The sequence below is a fragment of the Peromyscus californicus genome, unplaced genomic scaffold, assembly GCF_007827085.1.
Source record: "Peromyscus californicus insignis strain IS unplaced genomic scaffold, ASM782708v3 Scaffold_4__1_contigs__length_199733344, whole genome shotgun sequence".
NCBI classification, from domain to species: domain Eukaryota; kingdom Metazoa; phylum Chordata; class Mammalia; order Rodentia; family Cricetidae; genus Peromyscus; species Peromyscus californicus.
Window position 1 is genome coordinate 117,632,176 of NW_026294562.1, and position 27,448 is coordinate 117,659,623.

At 45.1% G+C, this 27,448-nt stretch overlaps 1 protein-coding gene across 1 annotated transcript in view; it reads left to right on the forward strand.

Moving 5' to 3' along the window:
* Positions 1–18,443, forward strand: part of Abhd17c (abhydrolase domain containing 17C, depalmitoylase) — a 41,191-nt gene extending 22,748 nt beyond the window's left edge. The window contains exons 2-3 of the mRNA XM_052712319.1: positions 13,189–13,368; positions 16,999–18,443. Of these exons, the coding sequence (XP_052568279.1) occupies positions 13,189–13,368; positions 16,999–17,218 (400 nt within the window). The 3' untranslated portion in view covers positions 17,219–18,443. The remainder of the gene's footprint in view (positions 1–13,188; positions 13,369–16,998) is intronic.
* Positions 18,444–27,448: the final 9,005 nt, after the last annotated feature.

Genomic DNA, 27,448 nt, shown 5'->3' on the forward strand with positions numbered 1-27,448 from the left:
AGTGACGAGTTCTTTTAGCAGAGAAAGAGCAGGAGTGAGCAAGGTCCAGGCCTGATCCATTCCTGTCACTGGACAGATCAGCCTAACTCACCTCAGTGCTGACCTTCCACATAAGGTCCATGAATAGGGCATTACTTAGGAGTAGTGACTTGTGAGTGCGGGGTCTTCGACCTCACTTGGTACATCCAAGTCAGTGAAACCTGGTAAGCAAGTTCCAGGGCCTTCCAAGGTGTGAAGAGAACCGAGGCTGTTTTTAGAAGATAAAACTTTTATCACCTAGGTGACCAAAGGGATTATCTAAAAGCACAGATTTGCCAAGTACATCCAGCCCGGGTTGAGGCCCCTGAGTGTCAGCCCTGGGAGACAGATTGGCCATACTTAGAAGTCGGGTGTTCTGGTACTGAGTGCAGATGACACTCATCAGCTCACTAGTCCAACAACCTCTAGGGGCAGTCCCCAAAAGCCATGTCACAGTTCTCATAGAGGGTCAGAGTTGCCTTTTTCTCGGGTTCCTTAGAGGTCTGGGGGAGAGGGGTGCTCAACTCAGGCATTTGCCATCCATTCATGTATTTTGGTTTGTGCTGGACTACAGCAGATGTGAAATCTTAATAAAAATCTTCATATTTTCTTAAATTCTTTAGCCATATGTTTCCTATTTTTTTCAATCTTAAGAATTTTTTTTTTTTTTTTAAAGATTTATTTATTATGTATACAGTTCTGCCTGAACATATCCCTGCAGGCCAGAAGAGGGCGCCAGATCTCATTACAGATGGTTGTGAGCCACCATGTGGTTGCTGGGAATTGAACTCAGGACCTTTGGAAGAACAAGCAGTGCTCTTAACCTCTGAGCCATCTCTCCAGCCCAATCTTAAGAATTTTTATGCATTGTAGAAAATATGCTTATTTCAGGATAAACATGCATATAAGTAGGTATTGTGGAAAGCATTTGTTCTCGCTTTGTAGATTTTATATCATTTTGATTTCTCTGATGTCACACACATTCCCACTTCTTACTACTTGTAAGATCACATCTGACTTTTTTTAATGCATTGCTTTGAGGGGAGCTCAGGCACAGACAAAATTAGCAAAAGGGAGCAGTGTCTTAGAAATAATGATGGGAGGACATTCCTAGGCTGAGGATGGACTTAAAAGTTTGATATGTTGAAGTGCCCCAGAGGCATCTTGGAAGGGATTTCACCAGGGTTTGAAGTTAGGTGGATTTAGGAAGAAGAACCCAGCAGGGGAAGCTCTTGAGTCCTTGAGAGCAGATGCATGTACTCCGAGATAATAAATTCTCTGCTTAAAATAGAGGGAATGACCAGCAGCTCTGTCTATGTCTGATTCTACCACACTGCCTTCATCTCCCTGCCTTTGTTTAACCGCTCAGTCCAGGGTACTGGCCTGACTGTCCCTTGTCCTCATAATCCATGGATCCCACTTCTGCCAGCCTGTGTGTGCTGTCCTCTTCAGTTCCTGCTGGCTCTCAGGGTGAAGAGGGCCCCCCTACCAGGTACCTGCGTGTGGATGATAAATGCATCCAGATGTTACAGTGTGAAGGTTTTACAGTTACAGAACAGTTTCATTTCAGAGTAGGAAGCAGGGCTGCATCTGGAGCTGTCCAAGGCATTGTTAGCATGTAGCTTGTAGAAGGCATCACCATTTCTGAAGTAACTGAAAGCAGGAGATATGTTACATTTTATGTCCTGCCAAAGGAGAGCCATGATTACCAAGGCAGAACAATGTAAGACACAGGTGTGGACTTGCTGCCTAAAAGCTTGTGGACATAGCCAGTGTAGTGGTGATATCTTTTCTCCCGGCACTAGGAAGGTAAAAGCAGGTGGGTCTCTGAGCTCAAGGCCAGCCTGGTCTACATAGTAAGCTTCAGGGCTACATGGTGAGACCTTGTCTTGAAAAACAAACAAACAGAAACAACCACGGAAAGGTTGTGAATGTCTTCTCCTGAGCACTCAGCCCTGCGTGCTTGTCTTGCCTGCCACAGCCACCCCGAGCCCGCCACGCCTCTGGTTTGCATTTACTCCCAAGGACTGCATTATAAGACATTGTAACTGGTTATAGTGGAGTGTGTGGAGTGGAATGTGGTTAGCTGGGTATTTTGAATTATTGATCATGTACTCAGTGTTCTCAGTGGCCGGGAAAGCCTTCCTGTTTCCGATAAGTAAGGGTGCAGGACTTGCTTCACTAGTTTTGTATCCTACATCGTATTTTAGTTAAAATAGAACATTGAAGTTGCTTCAGGGCCTTGTTTGAGGCTGCCTAGAAAGAGGAAATGGGAAGTTCTGTGGGTCGGGCCTCAGAGTCACAGAGTATCAAGTGCTGTTTGCAGGCTGTAGAGACTCTGGTTCAGCTAATCCCGGAGGCCTTGACGGGGTGGGGGTGAACTTTAGAAAGCAGCCCTGGAACAGCCGCCCTTGAGTGCTCAAGTGTAGAAGTTGGAGTTCTGCTACTGTTCCAGTCAACGGAAACACACCATTGAAAGACGTGCTTCTCCACAGTGCATCCCCATTAGTGCATCGCTGCCTTGAGGGTCCCCGGGGATCCTTTCCTCTCCAAGAAGAGGCATGGCAGACTTAGACCTTCTCAAAGAGAAGAGGCTATGGGTGCCCTTCATGGCAAAGAGAGTAAAATGATGTCTACACAGCAGTACAGAGTCTTAACTATGTAAACCAGGCTGGCCTTGAACTCAGAGCAGCCCTCCTGCCTCTACTTCCTAAATGCTAGGATTACAGGTGTGTATCACTATGCTCAGCCCTTACAACTTTTTTTTTCCAGAGCTGAGGACCAAACCCAGGGCCTTGCGCTTGCTAGGCAAGCGCTCTACCACTGAGCTAAATCCCCAACCCCACAACTTTTTATTTATCACCTAAAAAAAACATTTTTTTTTTTTTTTGAGGTGAGGTGTAGTGGCACGTGCCTTTAATACCAGCACTCTGGAGGCAGGGGCAGGTGCATCTCTTGAGTTCAAGGCCAACCTGGTCAACAGAGTTGCAGGACAGCCAGGGCTACACGGAGCAACCCTAACTTGGGAAAACAGCAATAACCACAAAATAACAATAACAAAAAAAAAATTGGTTTTGTTTGAGTCTTGGTATATCCTGGTTGACCTGAAACTTGCCAGGCTGCCATTAAACTTGAGCTCGATCCTCTCTAATGCTGGGATTATAGGTGTGCATCACCATACTTGGTTCCAGGTATAACCACTTTTAAGTAGATGGTCCCGTGGCACTGAGCACCTTGACATTGTGTAGCCATTACCCTTGTTCGTCACTAGGAGCCTTTCTACCGATAGGGATCCAGCAGGGTGCCCTGGGTACAGACTGCTGCATCTTGGAGTCATGAACGTGCATGTGCTAATGAACAGCGGTGAGTATTCACCCACCACCTCTGATAGGGAAGACCCTGGCACACAGTGGGAACTAGAATCCAGTGCAGCATTGGAAAGCATGCCCCTGACATGGTAGAGATGGAATACAAGCAGTTGTTGACCTCAAAGCTGTGGTGATACCAGCTCATGTATTACACCTGCCAGGGAGGTTGTGGTCACAGGATCTGCGGCTCTTTCCTTGCTTAGTCCCTGTTCCGCCTCTGATTCCCTTAGACAGCTGTCTTGGTAATCACACTCTGTTAACTCAGTAACCTTGTTCAGAACTAGTGTTTCCTTATCTGTAAAATGCAGTCATCCATGTACAGTCTCTAAGGACCTTGCCAAGCTGTCCTGTGGTTTGATTTATTTCCATAAGTAATGGTATGAATTTTTTGGGTTTTTTAAGAAACAGGGTGATGGAAGGCTCTGGAAGCAAAAGCAAGAGTGGAGAACACAAGGAGAAAACCACAAGGCACACTTCTGAGAATTTGGCCCAGAAGAATGGAGCTGAAAATGCCACTGAGGAAGGGCCAGCTGCTAGATCTGCCCAGAGGTGCCGTTGCAGATGTCTGGAGCATAGTCAGCATGAGTCCAGAGCAGAGCAGGACAGCAGGGCAAGGGAACCAGTGTGCTAGCCTCAGCCTGTGTAGTGTTCTGTGGTAGCTGGGGCCACAGGAAATCCTGGCTAAGTAAGGCCTGAGACACCAGCGAGGAAGGCCTAGGGGAGGGAGACAGGACTGAGGAGAGAGTTTAGAGCGAGGTTCACTTCTGGGTGTGTGGAAGGAAGTGAGTCTGAGAAGTGGGGCTGGCCTGGCCTGTGGCCCGTGTCCTCTTCTCACTTCATCACTCCTCACTGCAGTCCAGGAGGACAGAGAAGCAGGACGGTGTACGTCTCCTGTTGTAGTGCAGTGACAAGCTAGGATGCAGACCTGGAGCGCCGATTCCCAATCCTGGCTTTCCTCCTGCCCTGCTCTGCTGCACACTACCACCAGTCGTGACCATGTGTGCCTCCCTGCTTGCAGAGAACGTCGTTCACCTAGCCTCATCAGGAACTGTCATGGTCAAAGTGCAAGACTGGGATGGGGCCTCAGGCAGTGGCATTAAGAACCAGGGTCACTTGTCCCCTTATTTGGCTTTCCTCTCTGTAGTAATTGCCAAGGAGTCTGGTGACAAAGATGTCCTGCCTTAGCCCATGACATGATTCAGAAGAGTGCAGATACCCTGTGTTTTACCCTGAAAAGTTGCTCTGTTACCCTACAGGGGTCCAGATCCCACTGAACATCCCAGATGTGGTACTCCTCAAAGAGAGTAGGTCTTAGGTGTCCTGTCTCCTCTGTCATCATTTGAGAACTTCCTAGTGGAAACTTTTTGTTGCAGGAGCTGATGTGACCTGTAGTGTTCCCGTCTTGTTAAGGCGGTGTCACGCAGGAAAGCTTCCAGACATTTCGGGTCTCCCACAGCTCCTCTGAGAATGTGCTTAGAGTGAGGTCAGGTACTTCTGGATGTTATAGTTCTAAAACGTAACTTTCTGCCTTGGCAGTCAAGGGGCCCTGAAATTGGATTTTAACTCTGTCTTCCCATGGGAGAGTTTTCCTGCCGTCTGTGCTTTAGCTTTCGTTGGGGTCTCTTAGAGGTGGGGTTTGTGTTTAACTGTATTTCCTGTGGACAGAGGTAACACTTGTCACTGGGATTTTGTATAAAGCAGTTCCGGATTCCAGAGGACCAAGGGCAGCTGTGCTCTCACCTGCTGGGAGGTATCTGCAGCGGTGTGGGGGAAGGGAGGCAGCATTTTTCGGCTTCTCCAGCATGTCAGATGATTACAGAATGCCAAGAGTCTGATTATCATCGGGGTAATTTCATGCTCAATTATATTTAGATGAATTCAAGTGATTCTATTTTAATTGTAACAGATCTAGAGACTGTTAATTCTGTATTCTTTAGAACTCTAGTTTTCCTCTGAAAGATAGTTTTAAAAATATTAAAATTAAGTCATGTCAGGCTTTATTTATTTTTGCTTTGACAGAGAGTTGGAGTAGGGAGCAGTTTTGAATGTCAGAAAAAATTGACTTGTCAAGAGAACCTCTCCCTTAATCTCTGTGTAGTAGGAAATTGCAAACATCTAGGCTAGAAAGACTCCTTGTAAACAGGTGGATAGTGCTTTGTGAAAGGAAGGTGCACAGCCTCGTGGGTATTTAGATAAACACAAAGAAGGGCTGAGTATCGTACACCACCACTGCAAGCCTTCCTGGAAGTTGTATATTTTTAGAGGCTTTTGTGTCCTGTGCATTTCATTTTATCGTTGCAAATGGGATCTGGGCACTTGATCCTTCCCAGAGTCTCTGCCATTAGCAAGATACTTAACTGAGCATTCCTTACCCTTGGGTTCTGCTTTCATGGATTCCACCAACTACAAACTGGGAATATCTGGGAGGTGGAAGATTGGATTCTAGAACACTTCCCAAAGCAAAACTTGAATTTGCTGTTTGTTGAGTAACATGCCAAATCCATATGAACAGAGTAATATGTATACATGCATGTGACCTCCTGCCTCTCATGCCAGTTTCCCCAGCACCCATTGAGCACCGTGGGCTGTAATTAGGCCTGCTGTGACTATGCCTGTCCCTGTGTTGAACATGTAGGCTCGTTTTCTTGTCATTGCACCATAAACAATAGCATTAAATATTGTAAACCGTATAGAGGTGATTTAAAGCATCAAGGTATGCATGGTTATATGCAAGTACTACACTGTTTTGCCTCAGAGGCTTGAACATCCCACAGGGGTTCTGGAGACATCTTTAATACCCAGGGTGAGCTGAGTTGGTGTCCACATACACAGACATGCCCCAGGCTGCCTGTTTCAGCCAGCCATCTTCTGAATTGTAGCAGAAGATAAAAGCTTTGTACTCAAGGATGGTCTTTCTAGCATACACATCAGACAGATTTGAGAGGATTTCTCCTTATAGTTAATCCTGACAGGTTGTGTTGCTCAAATTCCTTGGCTGGAGGATGGGGCTAAATAATGTCTGCCCTTTCTCCTGAGGTCCCAGTGACAAAACAGGCTACAATTCTACCAAAGTTCCCTCTGGGGACCGATGAGTTTAGTAGGCTTGTTTCCAGAGCAGTGGGTGCAGGGCTGCAGACAGGGCCATAGGTGGCCTGAAGCAGCCACCCTGGCAAGTTTGTACCCAGTGGCCATCGTTGAACTCATGGAGATTGTAGCAGTTGGCTTGGAAGATGATGTGTTACAGCAGGTTGACGACTTTGGGTTTCTTGAAACTCAATAAATTCCCAAATTGAACTTCCTAGCGAAACAAGATTCTGACTAGCTCTAGCTGACCTCTTTGTGACTCCTCCTCAGTTTAGCCAGTTTTGCCAGCCTTTCTCTCTCTCTAGTGGTGTTTGAAACTCTCCTCTCCCTTCCCTGAGCCTTCGTGTCATGTACGCATTGATGTAAACAGTTGTCTTCTACCCACGGCCTTCTGCAGACCACACTTCGTTACCACGCTCTGTATTCTGGGGATCTTGTGCCTGACCCTCAAGTCTTTCCATGCTGCATCTCTACTAGTTTTTAGTAGCACCCCTCTGGCCCCCAGGTTCGTGTGTGAGCTGCCTTCCCCTCCTCTGACTGCCTTCTAACTTTGCCTGCTTCCCAGACCTTTACCCAACTCCCCATACCCATCCTCTACTCTCAGCTTGGACTAAACCCACTGGCTGTATTGTTGGTGTTGCCGTCATTTGTACCTGTTTTTCTTCCTGTTCTCAGTTTTAATCTGTTTACTTTTTATTCCTTCAAAGACATGTGGTTCAGGAGCACATAATCCGCGCCCCCACCCCCCACACACACACCGTAGCTTGGAGCCAACAAGGCTACTTTTCATGGTTTATTGGCCTGTTGGATTTTATGACCAGTATGGATGGAACACTGATTGTGTTCACATTTGTAAAGCTTCGAGAGGGGACAGTTTACAAAAAGTAAATGTCCTTTTCAACTAAGTTAACTGAAAATTAGAAATAAAAGAAATATAGTCCATGCCAATAACCTGTAAATGTTTTACTTTCTCAAGCAGCACCATGCAGCAGATTCTTTGAATGTTTCTTGTTCACCACTAGAATAAACACCCAGGGAAGCCAGTGCATGAGGCTTTAGTTAATCGCCAAGACCTCTTCAGACATACCAAGGTGTACCTTGAAAAGGGGGAGATCAACATGTTTTATGTGATAGGTGTTTTCTCTCCTCTTCCTCATACTTAAAATGTAAAGCTCATGTTGATTAAGCTTTCTGTGCCCAGAAAGCCCCCAGTCAGCTCACCGTAACTTTGCCTGGAGGCAAAGGACCCGGGCTGGCTGCGGCTGGCCTGTGTATGTACCTGCTTCCCACTCCAGCCTGTCTGTCTGCTGTGTTCCCTGCAGTTTCGCCCCACAGTAGATAAGGGTTTCTCCTTATCCTCAGACCCCCATCCTTCAATTAACATTCCCACTACCTTGTGTATTTGTCTTCATCCTACAACTGAAGAAATTTCCCCTAGGAATTCTAGCTCTGAAATATTTAAAATGTTGACTTCAAAGTCAGCGGAACTGTGCCAAGCACACTTCTGAAGATAAATGAGGAAGCTTTTGACAAAGGACAAAGTCAAGGCCCATTAACTCACACAGGAGGCAGGGTGTCTCACGGAGCCTGGGCTTGTGCTCTGCTGTAGAGAGAAGAAAGCCTTACATTGAAACAAAAACAAACGACTTTAATGTAATAGGTGATTACTCTCATGGGACAGGGCTCCCTGGTACTCTCAGCCTCCAGGATGGGTCTACCTGTCCAACACCTGTCGATGCTGAGAGGGTCATGGTGCCTCTGGCTCCAGGCCACTCCTGGACTTCGTGTAGCTTGGGTTACACAACCATGGTGGGCATTTGGAGAGGCTGAGAGCAAAATGTGGAGATGTGCAAGGATATGTCTGCATACCACGCTATTGATTACGGAGAGCTGTACCAGGTCCATGGCTTCCTCATACACTGACTCTGAGACGTTGAGCATTGTTTCAAGAAAACCTTAGATCATACCCGTAAGACCAAAGTTTTTATGCTTACTGGGTATTAATGCGACTTTTATTTTCACTCTCCTGCAAATTCTGCTCCTGTCCAACATCTCCAAGATGTCAGACTTCAGTGAGTTTTATATCATAAGAATATTAAGTATGCATAGAATTTAGTTTTAGGGTTTTTTTTGTTGTTTTTTAACAGCCTTTGGGGCTGGAGAGATGGCTCTGTTTGTGGATCTGAATTTGGTCTTGTGGAACCTATGTAGAAAAAAAACAAGCATGTTGGTACACACATGTAATCCCTGAGCTAAGGAGGCAGAGATTGGTAGATTCTTGGTGCTTATTAGCCAGCCTGGCCTAGCCTGCTGGGCCAGAGAAACTCTTATCTGAAGCAAACAGGAAAAAAAAAAAAAAAAAAAAAAAAAAAAAAAAAAAAAGGTAGGCAGTACCCCATTTGTGTGTGTGTGTCTGTCTGTCTCTGTCTGTCTATCTGTTTCTGTATCTTACACAAGTAGACTTTGGCTGGAATCACATTTAGTTCAAAGCTGGAAATGCCTCCAACTGATCCCTGGACATAGATGTCCCTAACTTTCCTAAAGGGTATGCCTAAGGTTGTGGGCTTACACCCCATAAGCAGTGCAGGGCTTGCATGCAGCCGAGTGGCTCATCACATACCCCTCACCTCACTTCAGTGAGCATGAATGAAGAGCTCAGCCTGAAGTGTAGTGCGGGTGGACTGGAGGCATCAGGAGAGTGTGGAAGGAGGCAGGCCTGGGAGGAGTCTGCTGGGTCCGGTGGTTGGCAGTGATGAAGGGCATCGAGGACTTGCAGGCATAGGGTGTTTGTGATCAGCAAGAAATTAAGCTTTCTATGGCAGAAGGGGCACTTGGAGAGTAAAGGTTGGAATAGTTATCTGGGGCAGGTAGTGGTTCCTTTGGGTATGTAGGCCTGGATGTAGGGACTTACTGAAGGGTTTGATTAGAAAATAACATGATAAAAGGTGATTTGCTCTGCTTTGTTTCCAGACAGGTACATTGTGTAGTGAGAATGAGAGATGAGCTGGAATGAGGACGTGGAAGTTCATGTAGATAGAACTGAAAGCAAGGCAGGTCTGAGAGAAGGGCAGGTTTGACATGGGCATTTTCGGGTCTATGATACCCCAGTTCTGCCCTGAACAGAGGGCAGAGTCCTGGCAGGCTATCAGACCTGTGTGTCATTAACATGAGTCAATGATGCAGGGGACTTGAAACCTGGCTGGGATCCAGAAACTAGGACACCTGCTTCCCATAGTCATGGGATGATTCACAGAATTGGGCAGATTTGAAGTCAGCATTGAAGGAGCCCTGTGCAGTCTAAGCCCCTGGGGAAAGATGTAGAGGCAGTGCCAGTCAGATCTCCAAATGACCTCTGGGAACTGACCCCAGATTCTTGAAACACCTTGAAATGCTCAACACCTTGAAAGCACACCTGCCTACACTTGACTCAACAGGCAGCCCCTGGTCAGTTGCACACAGGATGCCACGAGGTGTATCCACCAGCAGAGAGCAGCAACCTGTGTCACAAAAGTCTGGAAAACATCTCAAAGATGGGAATGGGTCAGGCTTAGTGACGAAGAGGATGTGCAGGAGAACTCCCCCTGGTTCCCAGCCCATGGGTGAAAGGTATGGGACTGGAGAGAAATAGAAAGATGGGAAAACAGTATAAAGAGGTGCTGGGGAGGTGCTGAGTGTGAAGTGCTGAACGCTGAGAAGAAAATGGCAGCACAAAGAGGGGCTGAAGTCAGGCTATCTATTCATCCATTCAGCAATGGCTGCTGCACATCTGTAACACATCTGCTGCGGATGGAAGCTGACATTGGAGAGTTCTACATGGAAATAATTATGAAGATTCTAGAAAAGACTGAGAACTGAGGCTGTGGGATGCCTGAGAGGAAACAGGCATGAGCAAGGAAGCAGAAGGAACCCCGAGGGAAGAAGAAATGTGGCTAGTGTGAAACAGCCCCAGAAGAACATTTTCCCAGGGTTGTGCTATCCACCCTGGGAAGTGCGGACTCAGTGCCCTCCCTACTGCAGAAGAGGTGTCATTCACCGGGCCTCCAGATGGCGGGAATCTTCATGACAGTGAACACACGCTGCTGCATTGAGCCCCCAGGTCCCTGTAGAGCAGCTCCCTGAGGTTGCCTTAGGCAGAACTGGCCTGTGTTGGCTCCTTTGAGTTCCTGTGAACTTGCACGAGCTGTTACCAGTTACTTTTCATAATTTCTTGGTTTATTAGACATTTTCTTCCTTCTTGTTCTCAAACTGGTGGTGCCAGATAACTCCTCAGCCGATGGCAAGTGGCCTAACCTTTGAACATACTTGTGTCTCTTGTCCTGGTCGCCACTTCCAGGTGCCTAGGTCTGCTTCCTGTGTGTGTCTTCTGGCCCTCTCCTCTGCACACACGCACACTTCCCTGTTCCACCAGTGACAGACTCTGGTACTGGGTCCAGCAGCCTCTTCAGTTTGTTCTTCATGTCCTTTTGTGGAGTCTCCCTGCTGGCCTGTAGCATGAAGTTGTCCCTTTTCCTTGAGCTGCATCTGGAGTTCCATGTCCTCAGACAGAATGGGCTCTGAGCCTTTCCTTGTGAACTCCCCAAAGAAGCACCACAGATTCTATTTTCAATGGGCTGTGAAAGAAGAAAAAAAAAAAATCAGTGAATTTTACCACCTGAAAGTACACCATCATTGCCATTTCCCATTCTGCTGTCCAGGTCCCTTTCCCTATGTTTATGTTTTAAAGGAGCACAGCCCTATTTTTATAGGCTGCTTTGGTTGAACATTCTGACGTTAGCTTTCCTATAGTAACTATTTGTTGGCCTCATGTTTCTTTAAAACTTGTCTTTTTTTAGAGACTGGAGAGATGGCTCAGTGGTTCAGAACACTTGCTTCTCTTCCAGAGGACCTGGGTGCAGTTCCCAGCACCCACATGACTGCTAACCACTGTCCAAACTCTAGTCTCTGAGAATCAAAAGCTGGCAAATGTCGAGCTTAATGACCAACACGATGCACACTGTAACAAGCATAGACCATTGCCAGCACCCTGTGCAAGTGACACACTTTTTCCCAGATGAAACCTTCCCTGTCCCATCATCACCACTGTCCTGACTTGCAGGGATTCACATCTTTGTTTTTCAGTTTTATATCAAGTGAACAGTAACAATATTGTTGTCAAGTGAACAGTGAGCAATAACATTTCATTTGGTGGGTTTACACACTTTGCACATGGTATCATTAGTGTTACCAGCTAATGTCAGACTGCCAGATTGTTTTCCCAAGTTTTTTTGTAGCAATTTACACTCCTTCAATAAGGTTACACATTCTGTTGTTCAATCTTGTCATCTGTATTGCTTTTCTCATCACTGTGACAAAAGTAACCGAAGCAACTTGACGAAGGACAGGCTTTTCATTGACTGCAGTTTGAGTACGTGGGGGAAAGGCAGGACAGTAGAATATGAGGTGCCTGGGCACACTGGGTCTGTGGTCAGGGAGGAGCAGAGAGACGGCACCTTCTTCAGCCAGAGTCGCTGCAGAACCTGCACATGTGCAGAGATGGGTAGAGCTTCCCAGAGGGTTCCAGACTCAGCCACGATGGCAGCGGGAATTAGACAGCGCATGTCACCCAGAAGTTGTTGTCTTACTTTCTCGTTTTCCTCAGTCTCTTGGGTATAAAATAATACTGGCTGCTTTAATGTGCATCTTCATGTGATAACAAAACTAATACTGTGTGTTCTATTTGTAGGAAGTGTCTGTGCTTCCTCGGCCCCCAACCCATTTGTCCTTCTTTTGTCCTTTCTAGGTGCTCTTAGTATACTCTTGATAGCTTTTTAAAAAATTGTTTTCAATGTATTTATTGTTGGGGTGTGTGTGTGTGTGTTGCACATATGTGAGTTGGGGCAGTGTAGGAAGAGGTTCCCTCCTTCTGTTATGTGGGTCCTAGGGATAAGAACTCAAGTCCTTAGCCTTTGCAATAAGCATTGTACCCATCTCTCTCGTCTCTCTGAACCCATCTTTTGTAGGCTAGTAAGGGCTGCATTCTTCTGTCTGCCCCTCCTTTGTTCTGCCCTTGTAGGAGGATGTAGCTTTCTTCCACACCTTCACCTGACATCCCTTCCCACCAACATGGAGGGAGGGGAGAAAGAATTAACACCTGCAAAGGAGGCTGGGAAGTGTAGTCAGTGTTCCACATGGGCATTACTGGAACCTTTACAGAAGCGGATCAGGAGACGGCTGCTGAGTTGAAACTCGGGGAAGCATTTAGCCCTGAAAAGAGGCTTAAGATGTGATTGCTTTCAAATTAATTATCTCTTAGTGAACTCTTCTGTGATAAGTGCCAGTGTCTGTCATGCCATTAAAACTTCACTGGAAGAGTTCTTAATATTAGTTTGCCAGATCTTGTTTTTATTTTTACTTCAGAACTGTGATTATCAGTTTTAAAAGGAATAATAGGAAATGTGAAGACTGAGTAAAACCTTACCTGAAGCTTACAGTGCATTTGTTTAGATGATCAGCCAGAACAAAGTCCCGCAGAAAGCAGGTTCTTAGTCATTTTTTAGTTCTGAAGTAGGCCTCTGTTGTTTGTTTTTATAAAATTCATGTTCATGTTAAGCTAAAATATAAAAGTTAGATGATAACAGTTTTTTGAGCTAATGTATGTGGGAGCTTTTGTGGGCTTAACATATTGTTATCATCGTCCCCCGTACATCATCTAATGGTGTGTGACCTCTGCTTTCCTCAGGTATGGCGTGAGTCCTGAGAATATTATCCTCTATGGACAGAGCATTGGGACCGTCCCCACTGTGGACCTGGCCTCGCGATACGAGTGTGCAGCGGTCATTCTCCATTCCCCTCTGATGTCTGGTTTGCGGGTTGCTTTTCCGGATACCAGGAAAACATATTGTTTTGATGCTTTCCCCAGGTAAGCTTACAGCTGGATGAGTGAGAAGTCAGCCAGTGCTCAGAGTCCACATCTGTGCAATTTCTAATATTGATTGAGCGTCCCCCCATGTCAGGCCCACTGGGCAGCACTGGGGATGTGAGGCAGATGTAGCATACTGAGACTCCAGTCTCCAGATGATGGATAAGGACCATGAGTGTGTCGGTGCCCAGGACTAATTGATTAAGCTGTAACATGCAGCATGTCCTGAAGGAACTTCCAGTTCAGTGCTGATTTATTCAAAGGGACCTGTATTGCTCAATTACTGGAGAGGTATAAAGGGTATAAAGAAGCAATTAGCCCTGGTCTAGACCCTGAAATAAAGAGAAGCACATATATGGATTTCTCTTCTTTCAGTCAGAGGGTGCAAGTGAGGGGAAAGTTACATGCTCAAGTAGTCTTTGTGTAAAGAATAGAAGGGTTTTCTTGGGGATGGTTGAGAAAGCCACCTTCTTTTCCCAATCTTAGAATTTGAGCCTGTCCCTGCAGATGTGCCCTGCCCGGGAGAGGCCAGCCTAGGCCCCCCTGCTAGCTGACCTCTGCTGTTCTCCAGCTCCCCTTAATGGAAGGGAGAACCACTGTAAATATAAAAGCTGGGAGCAAAGTGCTTTCTATGCAGGTTCCTCCTTGGCTATTTGTTCTGTTTTTTGTTAATTAAGTGATAATGTGAGAAGTATTTTTAGAGTATTTGCCCCCTAGTTTTTCCCCTCAGGACATTGCAGAAGCTAGCCAGCTTGTATTACCCTTTCCAGGAAAAGCGTCAGCAGGAGTAATGCATGGTCTCAAGACTTTGGTTGACCTATTAACTGTCATCATTCTGTTCTTGCTGAGAAGAGAATACAGCATTTGGCTGCATAAAGTTGCATTCCACTGTCTAATTTCACAGGAAGAAACCTTGTTAGCACCTTGGCTAGCCCTCAGCTGTGGAGCTTGTACCAGGCTTCACTGAAACCCTGCTTCCTGGGAATGGGACACTGTGCGTTTCTGGGGGCATGGCTGTGAATGCTAAGTAGGGTTGATGTGCCTTGCAAATGTGGCCTTATTTGTGCTGAATTGGTAATGAGAGGCAGTTTGTTTAAAGACAGATATTTTGCATGTTTGTGGGAAGCAATTCCACATTTTATTTCCAGGAGTTACCCTGGAAATAAAATGATGAGATTAGCCTATACCTTAACATGCAGCTATTGAAACTAATTCCATTGTAGTTAATTGCACTTTATTAATTAATAACAAACCAGCAACAAATGCTGTTTTTCTGATCCCACCAGGTGTTGTGTGCCTGTCCCTCCAGTTTGCCTTCCCAGCAGCTTTAAAAAGTTGATCCTGTTACTGTACTCTTTATAGATCAGGCCAGGAGCAGTGGCATCACTGGCTTCATAAGGTTAGAGACAAAGAAGCCACTGTTCCTACTCAGCATCCTAAATTATTGATGGAATGTATTTCAAGCCATTAATGGCTGCACTGGCTTTCATCATTAATTGGATTGGCAAACATTTTTTTTTTTAATATAGTGTCACTTGCTACCAAATGGCAGAATGTTTTCTTTCTGAAAGAGAAGACACTTTCACAGTCCCTTCCATTGTTAAAAATGGAATGAGTCCTGTTCATACTTCAATGTTGGTTATTCTCTACCTTTGCATGTAGGATCAGACAATGGCTTTCAGCTTCAGATGCCCTCTGCTGACAGTAAGAGATTCCCATAAATAGCAGCATGGGGCATCGTCTCAGGCCTGTCATAACTGATGAGTAAATATCTTTTTTAATTGAGTGTAGTTGAAGGCTTTTAAAGGGAGGCACTTTAAAATGAAATCCAGGGGAGGAGTAGGTTTCAGGTAAGATTCATACTCTGCAAAACTGCACAGGTCACAGAGGCCCTGATCTTCGCAGACTCTGTGGCTGCTGGGGTTTTGCAGTCTTTCTGGGGTGCCTTCAAGCCGTTGGCAGCTTCATGGGTTGTTCATAAAGACTATGACAGTCACTTGAAGACCTTTGGAATATATAACTGATGTTAACCCTCTTTATTATCTCCTTGGCCTGGTGCCTGTTATTTTATAATCCCTCTGAGCTTCAGCTCCCTCCCTGATCAAACAGAAGGCAATTCCTCATGGGTCCTGTTTCATAAGGATTAAATGAGATTTCATGTGGACTGCACAAGTGTTCAGCTGTGATGAATGTTAGCTGTTACTTTATCAGAAAGACTCCCACAAATAGACCCATTTGTGTCTTTTTACAAGCCTGACTAGGATCAACTATAAAAAGGAGTCAGCAGTAAGAAGGTCTTAGGCAAAAGGACAGATGGAAAGATATGTTTATTCATGGCTTAATGGACCATCACACCATCAGAGCAGTCGCCCAGGCACCCAGCCTGACAAATGCTGATGGTCCTTTCAGCTCCGCCCTGGGATGCGTTTTCAGAGCCTAAAGTACAGTTTTTTGAAGATCCTTGAGAATTCATCCTGTAAGAGTGGATTTGGTTTTTATAAACAGAAGGCAGTTGGAGTAAAATCTAAACATCATGTTAAGCTTTTGAGCCAAGTGGTACTGTTTTTTATCAAAAAGTTAGGCCTCTGCTTTTATGAAATGGGCTTCTTCAAAAAAAAATTTTTAGATTATTTTATATGTTTTGCCTTCATGTATGTGCACCACAGGTGTGCCTGGTACCCGAAGAAGCCAGAAGGGGCATCAGATCCCCTGGAACTGGAGGTATGGGCGGTTGTGAGCCACTGTGTGGATTCTGGAAATTGAACCTGGTCCCTCTGCAAGAGCAACAAGTGCTTTAAACCACTGATCCATCTCTCTAGCCCAGATTTGCTTCTTTGTTTATTTTTTCAAGACATGGTCTCACTGTGTAACTCTGACTGCCCTGAACTCACTCTGTAGACCAGGCTGGCCTTGAACTCACAGAGATCCGCCTGCCTCTGCCTCCCGAGTGCTGGGATTAAAGGCGTTCTGCCCGGCCTGGGTTTGCTCCTTAAAGAAGAGTTCTGAGAATTAGAGGGACATCCAGTCCCACTTTGCAGAGATATTCATTCAGATATATCAAGGGCTGGCCTGTTCACATTTTAAAGTTTTCTTAAAACATGAATATCTTAAAAAAAAAAGTTAGGTACTGGTTTGCTAGTCTGACGTTTTTAATAAACTACTTTTCAAAAAAGTAGTAAGTGCAGTACAGTATTCTTGATGAGATGTTGGAATAGAAAAGAGACATTTGTGGAAAAACAAGTGGAATCCAAATAAAGCCAGGAAATATTAGCTTATATGTATGTACCAAAGTTGATTTCTTGGTTTTGACAAATATAGCATGGTAATGGCTGCTGTTAGCCCAACAGAAAATGAGTTAGGAATTATGGGAACCTGTAATATCTCCCTTTACTATAAATCTTAAATGATTCCAAGTAAAAAAAAAAAAACGTTAAGAAAAAAATATTACTAGAAAGACAATGGGAAAAGAAAGCTGAGCCATTATAGTGTACCTGGGCACTACTCTTAGTCATGAGGGCATGACCCAGCTCTGTACTGTCTAGCTGTGATGTTGACCTGCTTATCAGGGCAGCACTTCTGTGAGTGTGACTAAAGGAGTCCTTGTCTCCCCCTCCCGTTTCTGTCTTGCAGCATTGACAAGATATCTAAAGTCACCTCTCCCGTATTGGTCATTCACGGTACCGAGGATGAGGTCATCGATTTCTCCCATGGCCTGGCGATGTATGAGCGCTGTCCCCGTGCTGTGGAGCCCTTGTGGGTTGAGGGGGCTGGGCACAATGACATAGAGCTGTATGCACAGTACCTAGAGCGACTAAAACAGTTCATATCTCACGAGCTTCCCAACTCCTGAAGATGGCAGCCGACCTTACCTCATTACTGTGAAGCGAGGATCCTTGTTTGCACATGCTTTGACTGGATTTAACAGTGATGCCCAATAACCACAGAGAAGGGCCCAGCCCTTGGGGTGTTCTCCTTAAAGAGCTAACAAAGTCTGTCTTTTGTACTTAATCTCCACCTTCCATTAGGCTGAGCAGCTGGAGTCTCAGCTGCATGACCTTGCAGGAATGGGAACGAGAGCTGACTGTGGGGACTATTTCCCAGCATCGTAGACTAAAGCGTGATCAAGTCTGTCTCCCTCGCTGTCACCTCTGATTCCCCACCCGGTGCAGGATCACCCTCTCACCCATGTGCCAGTGTTTGACCTGCGGCACTCACTCTCAGCCCTGGTGCCTGCCGTGGGTGAGATCCATTTGTGAAGCTATGGTAGTGTAACTGGAAAAACATTGTGAGAAATCCTCCATTAACTTGTGTTAACATGCCAGTCTTTCCCACACACATGAATTGAAGAGTAATTTACTGGAACTCTCACCAACAGCTTCATCCACTGTAACCGTATAAATACAACTGGAATATTCGTAAACAACAGGAAACTGGGGTTTTTTTAAGTGTAAATTTATTACTAGCCAAGAGTTTTAATATTTTGATTGTCTGGTTGGTCTAATAAAGCCTGGCCGACTTTCCTTCTGTAAAGTCCTCCTCGTCGGCTTTTTTAAAGTCCTGTACATATTTGCAATGACATTGTGCACAGATTCTTAATGGGTAGTTTTCTTTTGTCGGGCTACAACAACAGATTGCAGATTCCTTGTTTGTATTGTAAATGATTGAATACATTTTGTTAATATGTTTTTATTCCTATGTTTTGCTATTAAAATTTTTATAACATTTCCAAGACAAAAATTCCAAGTTTCTGCTTTGAAGAATTTAGGTAATTAAAATTACCCTAAGCTGATTTCTTAGTTTAGGAGTTATTTGGGTTTTGACACTGGAGTTGTGCCAGGTGAACATCAGAAATGAGATGCTTAAAATTGCTACACTACGTGGATTGGTTGGGGAATTGGGTTTGGGGTCTTTTGGTCTTATTTTAGTTCGTTTTCTTTTTTCAAATTTAAAAGCCTTAAATGTACTGTAAGCCTCAGATCGTTGTACAACTGGATTGCGTTGGTTGCCAGTTTGTGTGCTGTTGCCTGAATGTGGCACGGTGGTTGGTAATGGAATAAAGGACGCATGGATCAGAACACATGGGCTTGTGTGCTTCTTCCTTCATCTCGCCATCAAAGGAAATAAGATCGTGTGCACCATTCATCTTAACTTAAGAGGGGATCCTTGGGACACGGCTGTTGGTAAAAGGCCTGAAATACTTCAGTAAGATGCCGAAACACAAAGCAGCGGTAAACACAGAAGGTCCCTAAGTGGGACATGCAGTGGGCACTTGCTATAAATGCACAAAACTGAGAGCAGACTCATCGCCACGCAGCTGGCAAAAGACAAAAGTATCTGTTTCTCTGGGAAGGGTAAGTCCTGGAGATACCGTAGGGTCTTTTCAGCCTTTTGAGCACCAGAGGAAGGATGCCAGCTTTCAGCTCTTAGAGCAGCCCTTTAAGAGGGTATGGTAGTTACCCGACATGGCACATACTTTAGTTCCAGCTCTTGGGGAAGGTAAAGGATATGTGTGTACGCATGCATGAGCAGGCTGTGTTCTGGTCTTAAACCAGTGCTGGTAATGAGGGATCCTTGGGAAGAGGGGCGAAGGACTGATCCCCTGCGAGTGCGTTAAAAGCTTCCAGGGTATGCTTGCCCAGAAATCCAGAGCACTAGATGGGGAGAACCCTAGAGGCCTGTTGAGGAGAAGCTAACCTAGAGTTCTAAACACCTGATTCTCATCCTGATTTTTGGGAGTGCTTAGATCTTGGATACTCTTACCTCCTTGTTTTTACCTACTAAACAATGGAGTGAAGTTACTAATCAATCCATCAGCTAAATTTCAGCAGTTGTTATTAACAAACAGGAAACTACTCAGGGCAGATAGAAGCGGAGAGGTCCGTTCTTTCATTATTGCTTCATAGTCATTCAGAGCAACTCATGCTTTCCCAGAGCCAAGGGACGTGATGGAAGAGCAGCATCCTTTTGAGCATGGCTCATGAAGTAATGCAATCCCACGGGGCTCTTGAGCCCCTGAGACTTGGACACACTGACTGCAGGCTCCCTCCTGAGCTGGGCTCCACCCCTAATCTGATGGATGCCCACTGGGTTTGCTCTGGGTACAGAAGCTTCTCTCTGGAAGACTTAAATTGCCTTTCTCTTATTTAACAAAAGAAATCAAGTCTATGAAAAATCTCTTCATAGACTGGGGATTGAGTGGGTTGTTTCTAATATATGAATTGGTGCTTTCCACTTAGGAAAGCCCATCTTAAATATTAAAGATGGGCATAGAAATCACATCCAGGGTAAGATACTGTGACCACACTCACTTTCGTCCTGATGATTGTTATCCCTGAAATCAAGAAGTCAGTTACTTTTCTATTGCTGTGAAGACAGAATAACGGAAGGAAACTTAGAAAACCATTAATAGGGGGCTTACAGTTTCAGAGGCTTAGTCCAGTGCCATCATAGTGGGGAGCAGGACAGCAGGCAGGCATGGTACTGTAGCTGTGGCTGAGGGCTTACATCTGATCAACAACCAGGAAGCAAAGAGCGAGTTAACAGCATGGTGTGGGCTTTTGAAACCTCAAAACCACCCCCAGTGACACCTCCAAGGCCCTCTCCTAATCCTTTCTGAACAGTTTTACCAACTGGGGTCCAAGTATTCAAACACTCAGACATCAGGGCCTATGGGCACCATTTTCATCCAAATCACCAGTTAATGATAAAGATCTGGACGGAGGGGGTTTTTGTTATAGAAAAAAACCTTCAAATCCTAATGTAAAGCACTGTTTCGTCACATTCTTTGTAAACTTGGAGAATGAGGTGGTTATTTTCTCAGAAAAAGTATCCTCTCAAAATGAAGCCATTCTTACAACAATTTAGATTGTGAGAACCGGGCTGGAGAGATGGCTCAGAGGTTAAGAACACTGGCTGTTCTTCCAGAGGTCCTGAGTTCAATTCCCAGCACCCTTATGGTGGTTCACAACCATCTGTAATGAGATCTGGCTCCCTCTTCTGGCCTGCAGGGATACATGTATAGATTATGAGAACCATTAGAGGCTTGGAAGGGCAAATGACTTGTCAAGATACTCCTTCGGGGTACAGTGCCCTGACTCTTGGAGTTCAGTAAGCGAATGCCAGTCCACAGACTTCTGAAACATTGGGAAAGGAGCCATTGATGTGTGTGCTGTGTCTAAGAATGAAGCCAGAAGCATCAGGTTCAAATTGAAAGCCATACATGCGTTCCCTCTCATGTTCCCCTTGGTCTAGGCTACAGTGAGTGCTCCTGAGGACGGAGTCTTGGAAACAGGGACCCTTGAACAGCTTTTCTAGTCTGTAACAGAATGCAAAGCCTCACAGCAGAGATACCAATCGAGATGCAGCTTCCTGGGCGATGACATTGAAAGGATAGGTAAAAGTGTAAAATTGTCTCCAAAAATATGTAAGGCTCAGGCAATTGTACAGATAAAGTCTTTCATACTGTTAAGAGGAACAGTGAATTCCATCTGTAGACTATTAAAGGTACATTCATGCCGATAAACAGATACTCACGTGCAGAAGCAAATGTGGAGTGAAACATTAGATGTTCTATCAAGGTAACACAGCATGATCAAACTGGGCTTATTCTGATTACACAAACAAAATGTAAATACATGTTAATAAGTAAGGCATAATCTCAGTAGTTACTTCTCCACAGTAATGGTTTGTTCTTGTTTCAGTGCTGGGATATCCAGCACAAGGCCTTGAGCATTCTAGGCAAATGCTCTACTACCATCTTACATCCCAGCCCACCAATAATGACTCGATGTTCACTTCTGACTTGAAATTCTAGTAAAATAGGTACAGAAGGATGATTCCTTCTTCTGATAGAGTCTCACCCTGCAGCCCAGGCTAGCCTTAGGTAATCAATCCCTCCTTCCTCCCACTTCTGAGTCTCAGCTGGAATTACAGGTGTGTGCCATCATGCCTGCTAAGACGATTTTTTAAGTCATTGAAAAAACAAAACTTAGGTCATTGGTTAACGTATATTGGTTGTATTCAGGCTGTTTGCTCTGTAGTCAAGGATTAATGTTGCCATCAACACTACAGTATGATGCCAAGAATTCTAACCATGTGTTCAGCCAGGGAAGGGAGAGAGATTGCATCCAACTCAAGAGAGGCAATTGCACAAAGATGTAAGATTCCAAAGGATATGACAGGCTTTCTATTACTGTGGTAAAACTCCTAAACAAAAGCGACTTGGGGAGGAAGGGGTTTATTTATCTTGGGTCACAGTCCTTTGAGGAGAACCAAGGCAGGAGCCTGGGAGTGCTGCTTACTGGCTTGCTCTCCATGGCTTGCTCAACCTGATTTCTTATAGAACCCAGGATCACCAGCCGAGGGATGGCACCTCCCACAGTGTGCTGGGCTCTCACATCATTCACTAATTAAGACAATGCCCCGCAGCTTGCCTACAGGCCCATCTTATGGAAACTTTTTTTTTTCCAATTAAGACTCCCTCTTCCCATTCATATCTGGATTTGTGTCCAATTGACAAAAACCAACCAGCATAGGAGCTGAATAAAAATGGACAAAAAAAAATTCAGTTGCCACCAAATTTATTAATAATAATGAGTTAGAAAATATATGAGATTCTGTCTTGAGAAACCAAGCCACCCCACACTCACTAAAAACCCCACTAATACTTGCAGATTTTGAGGACTGTCTAAAGGTCATGAAGGGGTTGAGGAGCCGGATCTGCTCTGTGGGCTCAGTGAGCCCCAGGGGGTTTGTCAGGGCTCTGTGCATAAGGAAAGAGTGTCGGAGGTAAAAGAATTGAGTAAAGAAGGCCCGGTGAGCATCAGACGGTTGGAAGTGCTGTGTGTAACAGTCCTGGCTCGCAATTCTTATACCTTAGTGAGCCTGTGACCCTTAAACGAATCCCTTCCTTTTCTGAAGTGATAGTAATATCAGCCACAGTCCAGAAAGGATTGAATGAAATTCTGCAAGTAGAAATGCCTGGAGAGAAGAAATGGAAGCTTGCATCCACATTAAGTAGAGGCACGGAGTCTGGGTTTAGGACGGAAAAAAACACTGAACAAAATGACACACTGAATTCATTCATCTGCCTGAGACCTTGCTGCACTGCTACCTAATCATTGCTTTGCTGCTGAGTGATTTCCCATCTGCCTGGTGCCAGCTGCGTCACATCTGGCCCTATCTATGTTGTCTGAATGTAAGGAAGTGGCCCCCAGCTTGCAGACCTACATAGACAGTCAACAGCCTAAATCTATACCCTGTCCAGGTAGTTGACCTAGCACTTCCCAAGGTGGGCCTGGTCCAGGCAGGACCTGGCTGTACATAGTCCAGGCTGGGCTCAAACTCTATTTAAGGCAGACCTTAAGTCTTTTACTCACCTAATTTTTGTCTTTTCTAAAAAACAACAAAACAAAACAAAACAAAAAAACCATAATTTTTATGGGCTATAGAGACATCTCAGTGGTTAAGAGCACTTGCTGCTCTTCCAGAAGACCCAGGTTTCATTCCCACATGGCACCCCGCATGGCAGCTCACAACTGTCTGGAATCCAGTTTTAGAAGTTCTAATGTCCTCTTTTAGCCTCTGAGGGCATCAGGCATGCACGTAGTGCACAGACATACATGCAAACAAATTTACATACACATAAAATATATTAAAATCAAACCAACTTCCCAAATATTCACACCTACATTCCTACTATTAAATTAAGAAACAAATATTGCCAATACCTTAGAAAACGATTTTGCCAAACCTCACTTTCCCCTAGTCACATTGTCTTTCTTCCTGTGTTCCAGAGAAAACACCATCCTGAATACCTCCTTTTCACCTGCTTACATGTCTGTGTGGTCAGAATATGGGAACAGGTGGGAAATAAAATGTCAAATTCAAGAGATGAGTGAAACTGAAGCAGTTTTTAACATGCCATTCTGCAAATAGGGCGTCGGAGTAGAGAATTTGGCACAAGGTGGTGGTTTTTGAAGCCTCCTGGTTGGAAATTTCTATCCTCTTCTCTCAGAGGCTGGGACTTGCCCTCTCCCCATATCCCCCATCTCATTGGTTAGGACCCAAAGCCTTGGTTTAATGAATAGTTTGGAACTTGAACCTGCTCCCCTTTTCACATTGTGGGCTCAGTCACATTGCAGACAACCTGTAATTCGCAGCTCTCAGAGTTCTGAGACGAGCTGCCACCAGCTGCCACCTAGAGAAGAGAGGGCCCAGTGCCTCCTACTCATCTGTAACCCTGATGAACTCCAAGCACGCATCTAAAAGTAGACTAGCACAATCTGTTTCTTACAGGCATGTGCATGTTGTGACGTGCCTAGGCATGCACGTGTGTATGTGTGGATAAGAAGTGTATACAAGAAATGTCCCTTACAGGCTCATGTTTGACTCTCTGTTTCCAGTGCATAACACTACCCTGGGAGCTTGTGAGACCTTCAGGAGGTGGGGCCTAGATGAAGGAAGTAGATTCCTTGGGAACAATCCTCAGGATGTATTATCCTTGGCTACTTCCTATTTATCTCACTTTCTGCTTCCTAGTCAGCCATGATGGGAACAGCTCTCCTCCGCCATTTACTCCCCCTACCATGATGTCTTTCTCTAAGCACACAGATCCAGATGGCTAAGGGTTGATCTCGCCGAAACCACTAACCAATGTAAGTCTTTCTTCCCGGTCATGGTTTGCAGGTGAGATGCCCCACAGGCTGTGTTTGAACATGGGCTTCCCAGCGGGTGGTGCGACTTTGGGAGCTGTGGAACCTTTAGAATAGAAGGTGGATCCTGACTGAAGAAGTGAGTCATGGAAGGGTAGACTCCACTTCCAGCCTAGGCTCCCTGCTTCCTGGTGGATGCCGTGTAACAAGCAGCTGCCCCCAACACTCACCATCTGAGACCAAGCCATGTGTTAGCTGCCATCCTTCCCCTGCTCTGATGGATGAGATCCCCTAAACCGTGAGATGAATCCCTCAGTCCTTAAGCTCTTTTGGTCAGGCATTTTGTTTACAGCAATGAAAAACTAACTAGTGAAAGTGACGAGTGGACATCTTTGTCTCATTCCTGGTTTTAGAAGAAATGGTTTTAAATTTGCCCTTATTCAATCAATACAATATTGCTTGTAAGTTTGTCATATATAGCCTTTACTATGTTGCAGTATGTAGCTGGCTTTTTGTTTTTAACTCTTGACTCTTGGGGGCCCAGCTCCCAAATAATCACATGGAGTCTTATCTTTCTTATAAATGCCCAGCCTTAGCTTGGCTTATTTCTAACCAGCTTTTCTTAACTTAAATTATCCTGTCTATCTTTTGCCTCTAGGCTTTTAGCTTTCTCTATTCTATATGTCTTTCTTTACTTCTTACTCTGCGGCTGGCTGTGTGGCTGTGTGGCTGGACCCTGGTGTCCTCTCCTCCTTTTTTCACTCCTCCTTTTCTCTTTTTCTCCTTCTATTTATTCTCTCTGCCTGCCAACCCCACCTATCCTTTCTCCTGCCTCACTATTGGCTGTTCAGCTCTTTATTAGACCAATCAGGTGTTTTAGGCAGGCAAAATAACTCAGCCTCACAGAGTTAAATAAATGCAACATAAAAGAATGCAACACATCTTTGTTCATTAAACAAATATTCCACAGCATAAACAAATGTAACACATCTTCAACTAATATTCTACAATAGCAGTGTGAACTTTCTGTTCCCAGGTACTTTGGGATTTCATTATGAAGAGATATGAACTTTATCAAAGACCTTTTTCTGCATCTTTCAAGGTGATCATGTGGAAGAATGGACTTATTTTGGCTGATGGTTTAAGGGTTTAGTCCATCATGGCAGGGAGGGTTATGGAAGCCCTGAGTGTGAGCATCTGTGGTTGGAAACACTGAGTGTAAGCATTCATGGTTGGAAGCCCTGAGTGTAAGCATCCATGGTTGGAAGCACTGGGTGTGAACATCCACAGTTGGAAGCACTGAGTGTAAGCATCCATGGTTAGAAGCACTGGGTGTGAACATCCATGGTTGGAAGTCCTGAGTGTAAGCATCCATGGTTGGAAGCACTGAGTGTGAACATCCATGGTTGGAAGCACTGAGTGTAAGCATCCATGGTTGGAAGCACTGGGTGTGAACATCCATGGTTGCAAACACTGAGTGTGAACATCCACAGTTGGAAGCACTGAGTGTGAGCATCCATGGTTGGAAGCACTGGGTGTGAACATCCATGGTTGGAAGCACTGAGTGTGAACATCCATGGTTGGAAGCACTGGGTGTGAACATCCATGGTTGGAAGCACTGGATGTGAACATCCATGGTTGGAAGCACTGGGTGTGAACATCCATGGTTGGAAGCACTGGGTGTGAACATCCATGGTTGGAAGCACTGAGTGTGAGCATCCATGATTGGAAGCCCTGAGTGTGAGCATCCATGGTTGGAAGCACTGGGTGTGAACATCCATGGTTGGAAGCACTGGGTGTGAACATCCGTGGTTGGAAGCCCTGAGTGTGAACATCCGTGGTTGGAAGCACTGGGTGTGAACATCCGTGGTTGGAAGCCCTGAGTGTGAGCATCCATAGTCAGGGAGAAGCTCAGCTTGCATTTTTCCTTTCTTCCCTTTTCATCCAGTCCAGAGTCACAACTGTGAGATGGTGCCACCCACATTCAGGGTAAGTCTTTCCTCCTCAGTTAAACCTCCCTGGAAACACCCTCACAGACATGCCAGAGGTGAATTTCCATAGTGATTCCAAATCCAGTCAAAGTTGAAAATAAAGACTAGCCATCACAATATTGAACCACCACTGTTGGTCCTAGCCAGCGTCCACCATTTTGTACAGCTCCTCCAGTTTGCTTAAACTGTGACAATTCCAATAACTACAGCAATTTGGTTTTTAAAAGTAAATAAACTTTATTGCTCTAGATCAATGGTTCTCAATCTGTGAGTTGTGACTCCTTTGGGGGGGTCAAATGGCCCTTTCACAGGGTTTGCATATCAGATATCCTGTATATCAGATATTTACATTACAATTCATAATAGCAAAATTACAGTTTATGAAGTAGCAATGAAATAGTTTTATGGTTGGGGGCCACCACAATGTGAGGAACTGTAGTAACGGGTTGCAGCATAAGGAAGATTGAGAACCACTGCTGTAGACTCTCGACTGCCCTGCTCTGTGGAGCCCAAGTAATGGCCAGCCAGGCAAGATGCTTATTGATCACCTAACGTTCTTAACTCACTGATCACTGGGTCCCCCTAGCAATGCCAACTGCTGACCAGAAAAGGAAACTTCCACTTCCTTCCCCATACATGGAAGAGGGCTCTGGTTCTTACAGAGAGCCCATCTCTAGCATTTCCCCCCTTAATACAGACCTTCTCTGTCTTAAGTAACTTGTTCTCTTGTTCGCTTTCTTTCTTGCTGACTTTTCACCCAGAATGAAACCAACTTGACCATGCTGTGTGAGCCTTTAAAATGTTTTTGATTTTCATTTGCAAGTATATTTTAATGACTTTGGTATCTGTATAGTCATCAAGGCCCGTTCTCTTGGAGCTTATGTTCTGATAGAAAAGTGACAGTAAACAGTAGAAAAAAAATCAAAATCCAAGTGTGCTATGCACTATTAACAGCACACTCTGAGAAGGGGTGAGGCCTCCCATCTTCTGGTCCTAGAGAGGCAGAGCCGTGGCTTGACATGCACTGGTGGAGTCTGGTACCTGGGTTGCTATTTCGGTCCCCAGCTGTGTGTCACAGGGATGCTGTTTAACCTCTCCGTGGTGCTTTTCCTTCACTTGATAAATGAGGATGATTCGGTCCTACCTTGTCGGTGAGGATTCCACAAGGCCAGAACACGCTGCTGCACTCTGAACACCAGCTCAGGACACCCGGAGAACCAGAGCACTATTTTCTCCACTGGAAGGAGATCCCTCACAAACACAGATAGGAAGTGTGTTAGCAATGTGTGGGAAAACGGCTCCACCTGCCCCACGGATTTGGAACGTTTACTCCCACAGCGGTGGCTTCTATGCATGGAAGAGCTGCCTGGGTTTTTTTACTTTCGTTTCTTGAGTAAGAATTTTCTTTGCAAAAAAAAATTGTTTTACCACCTTCAG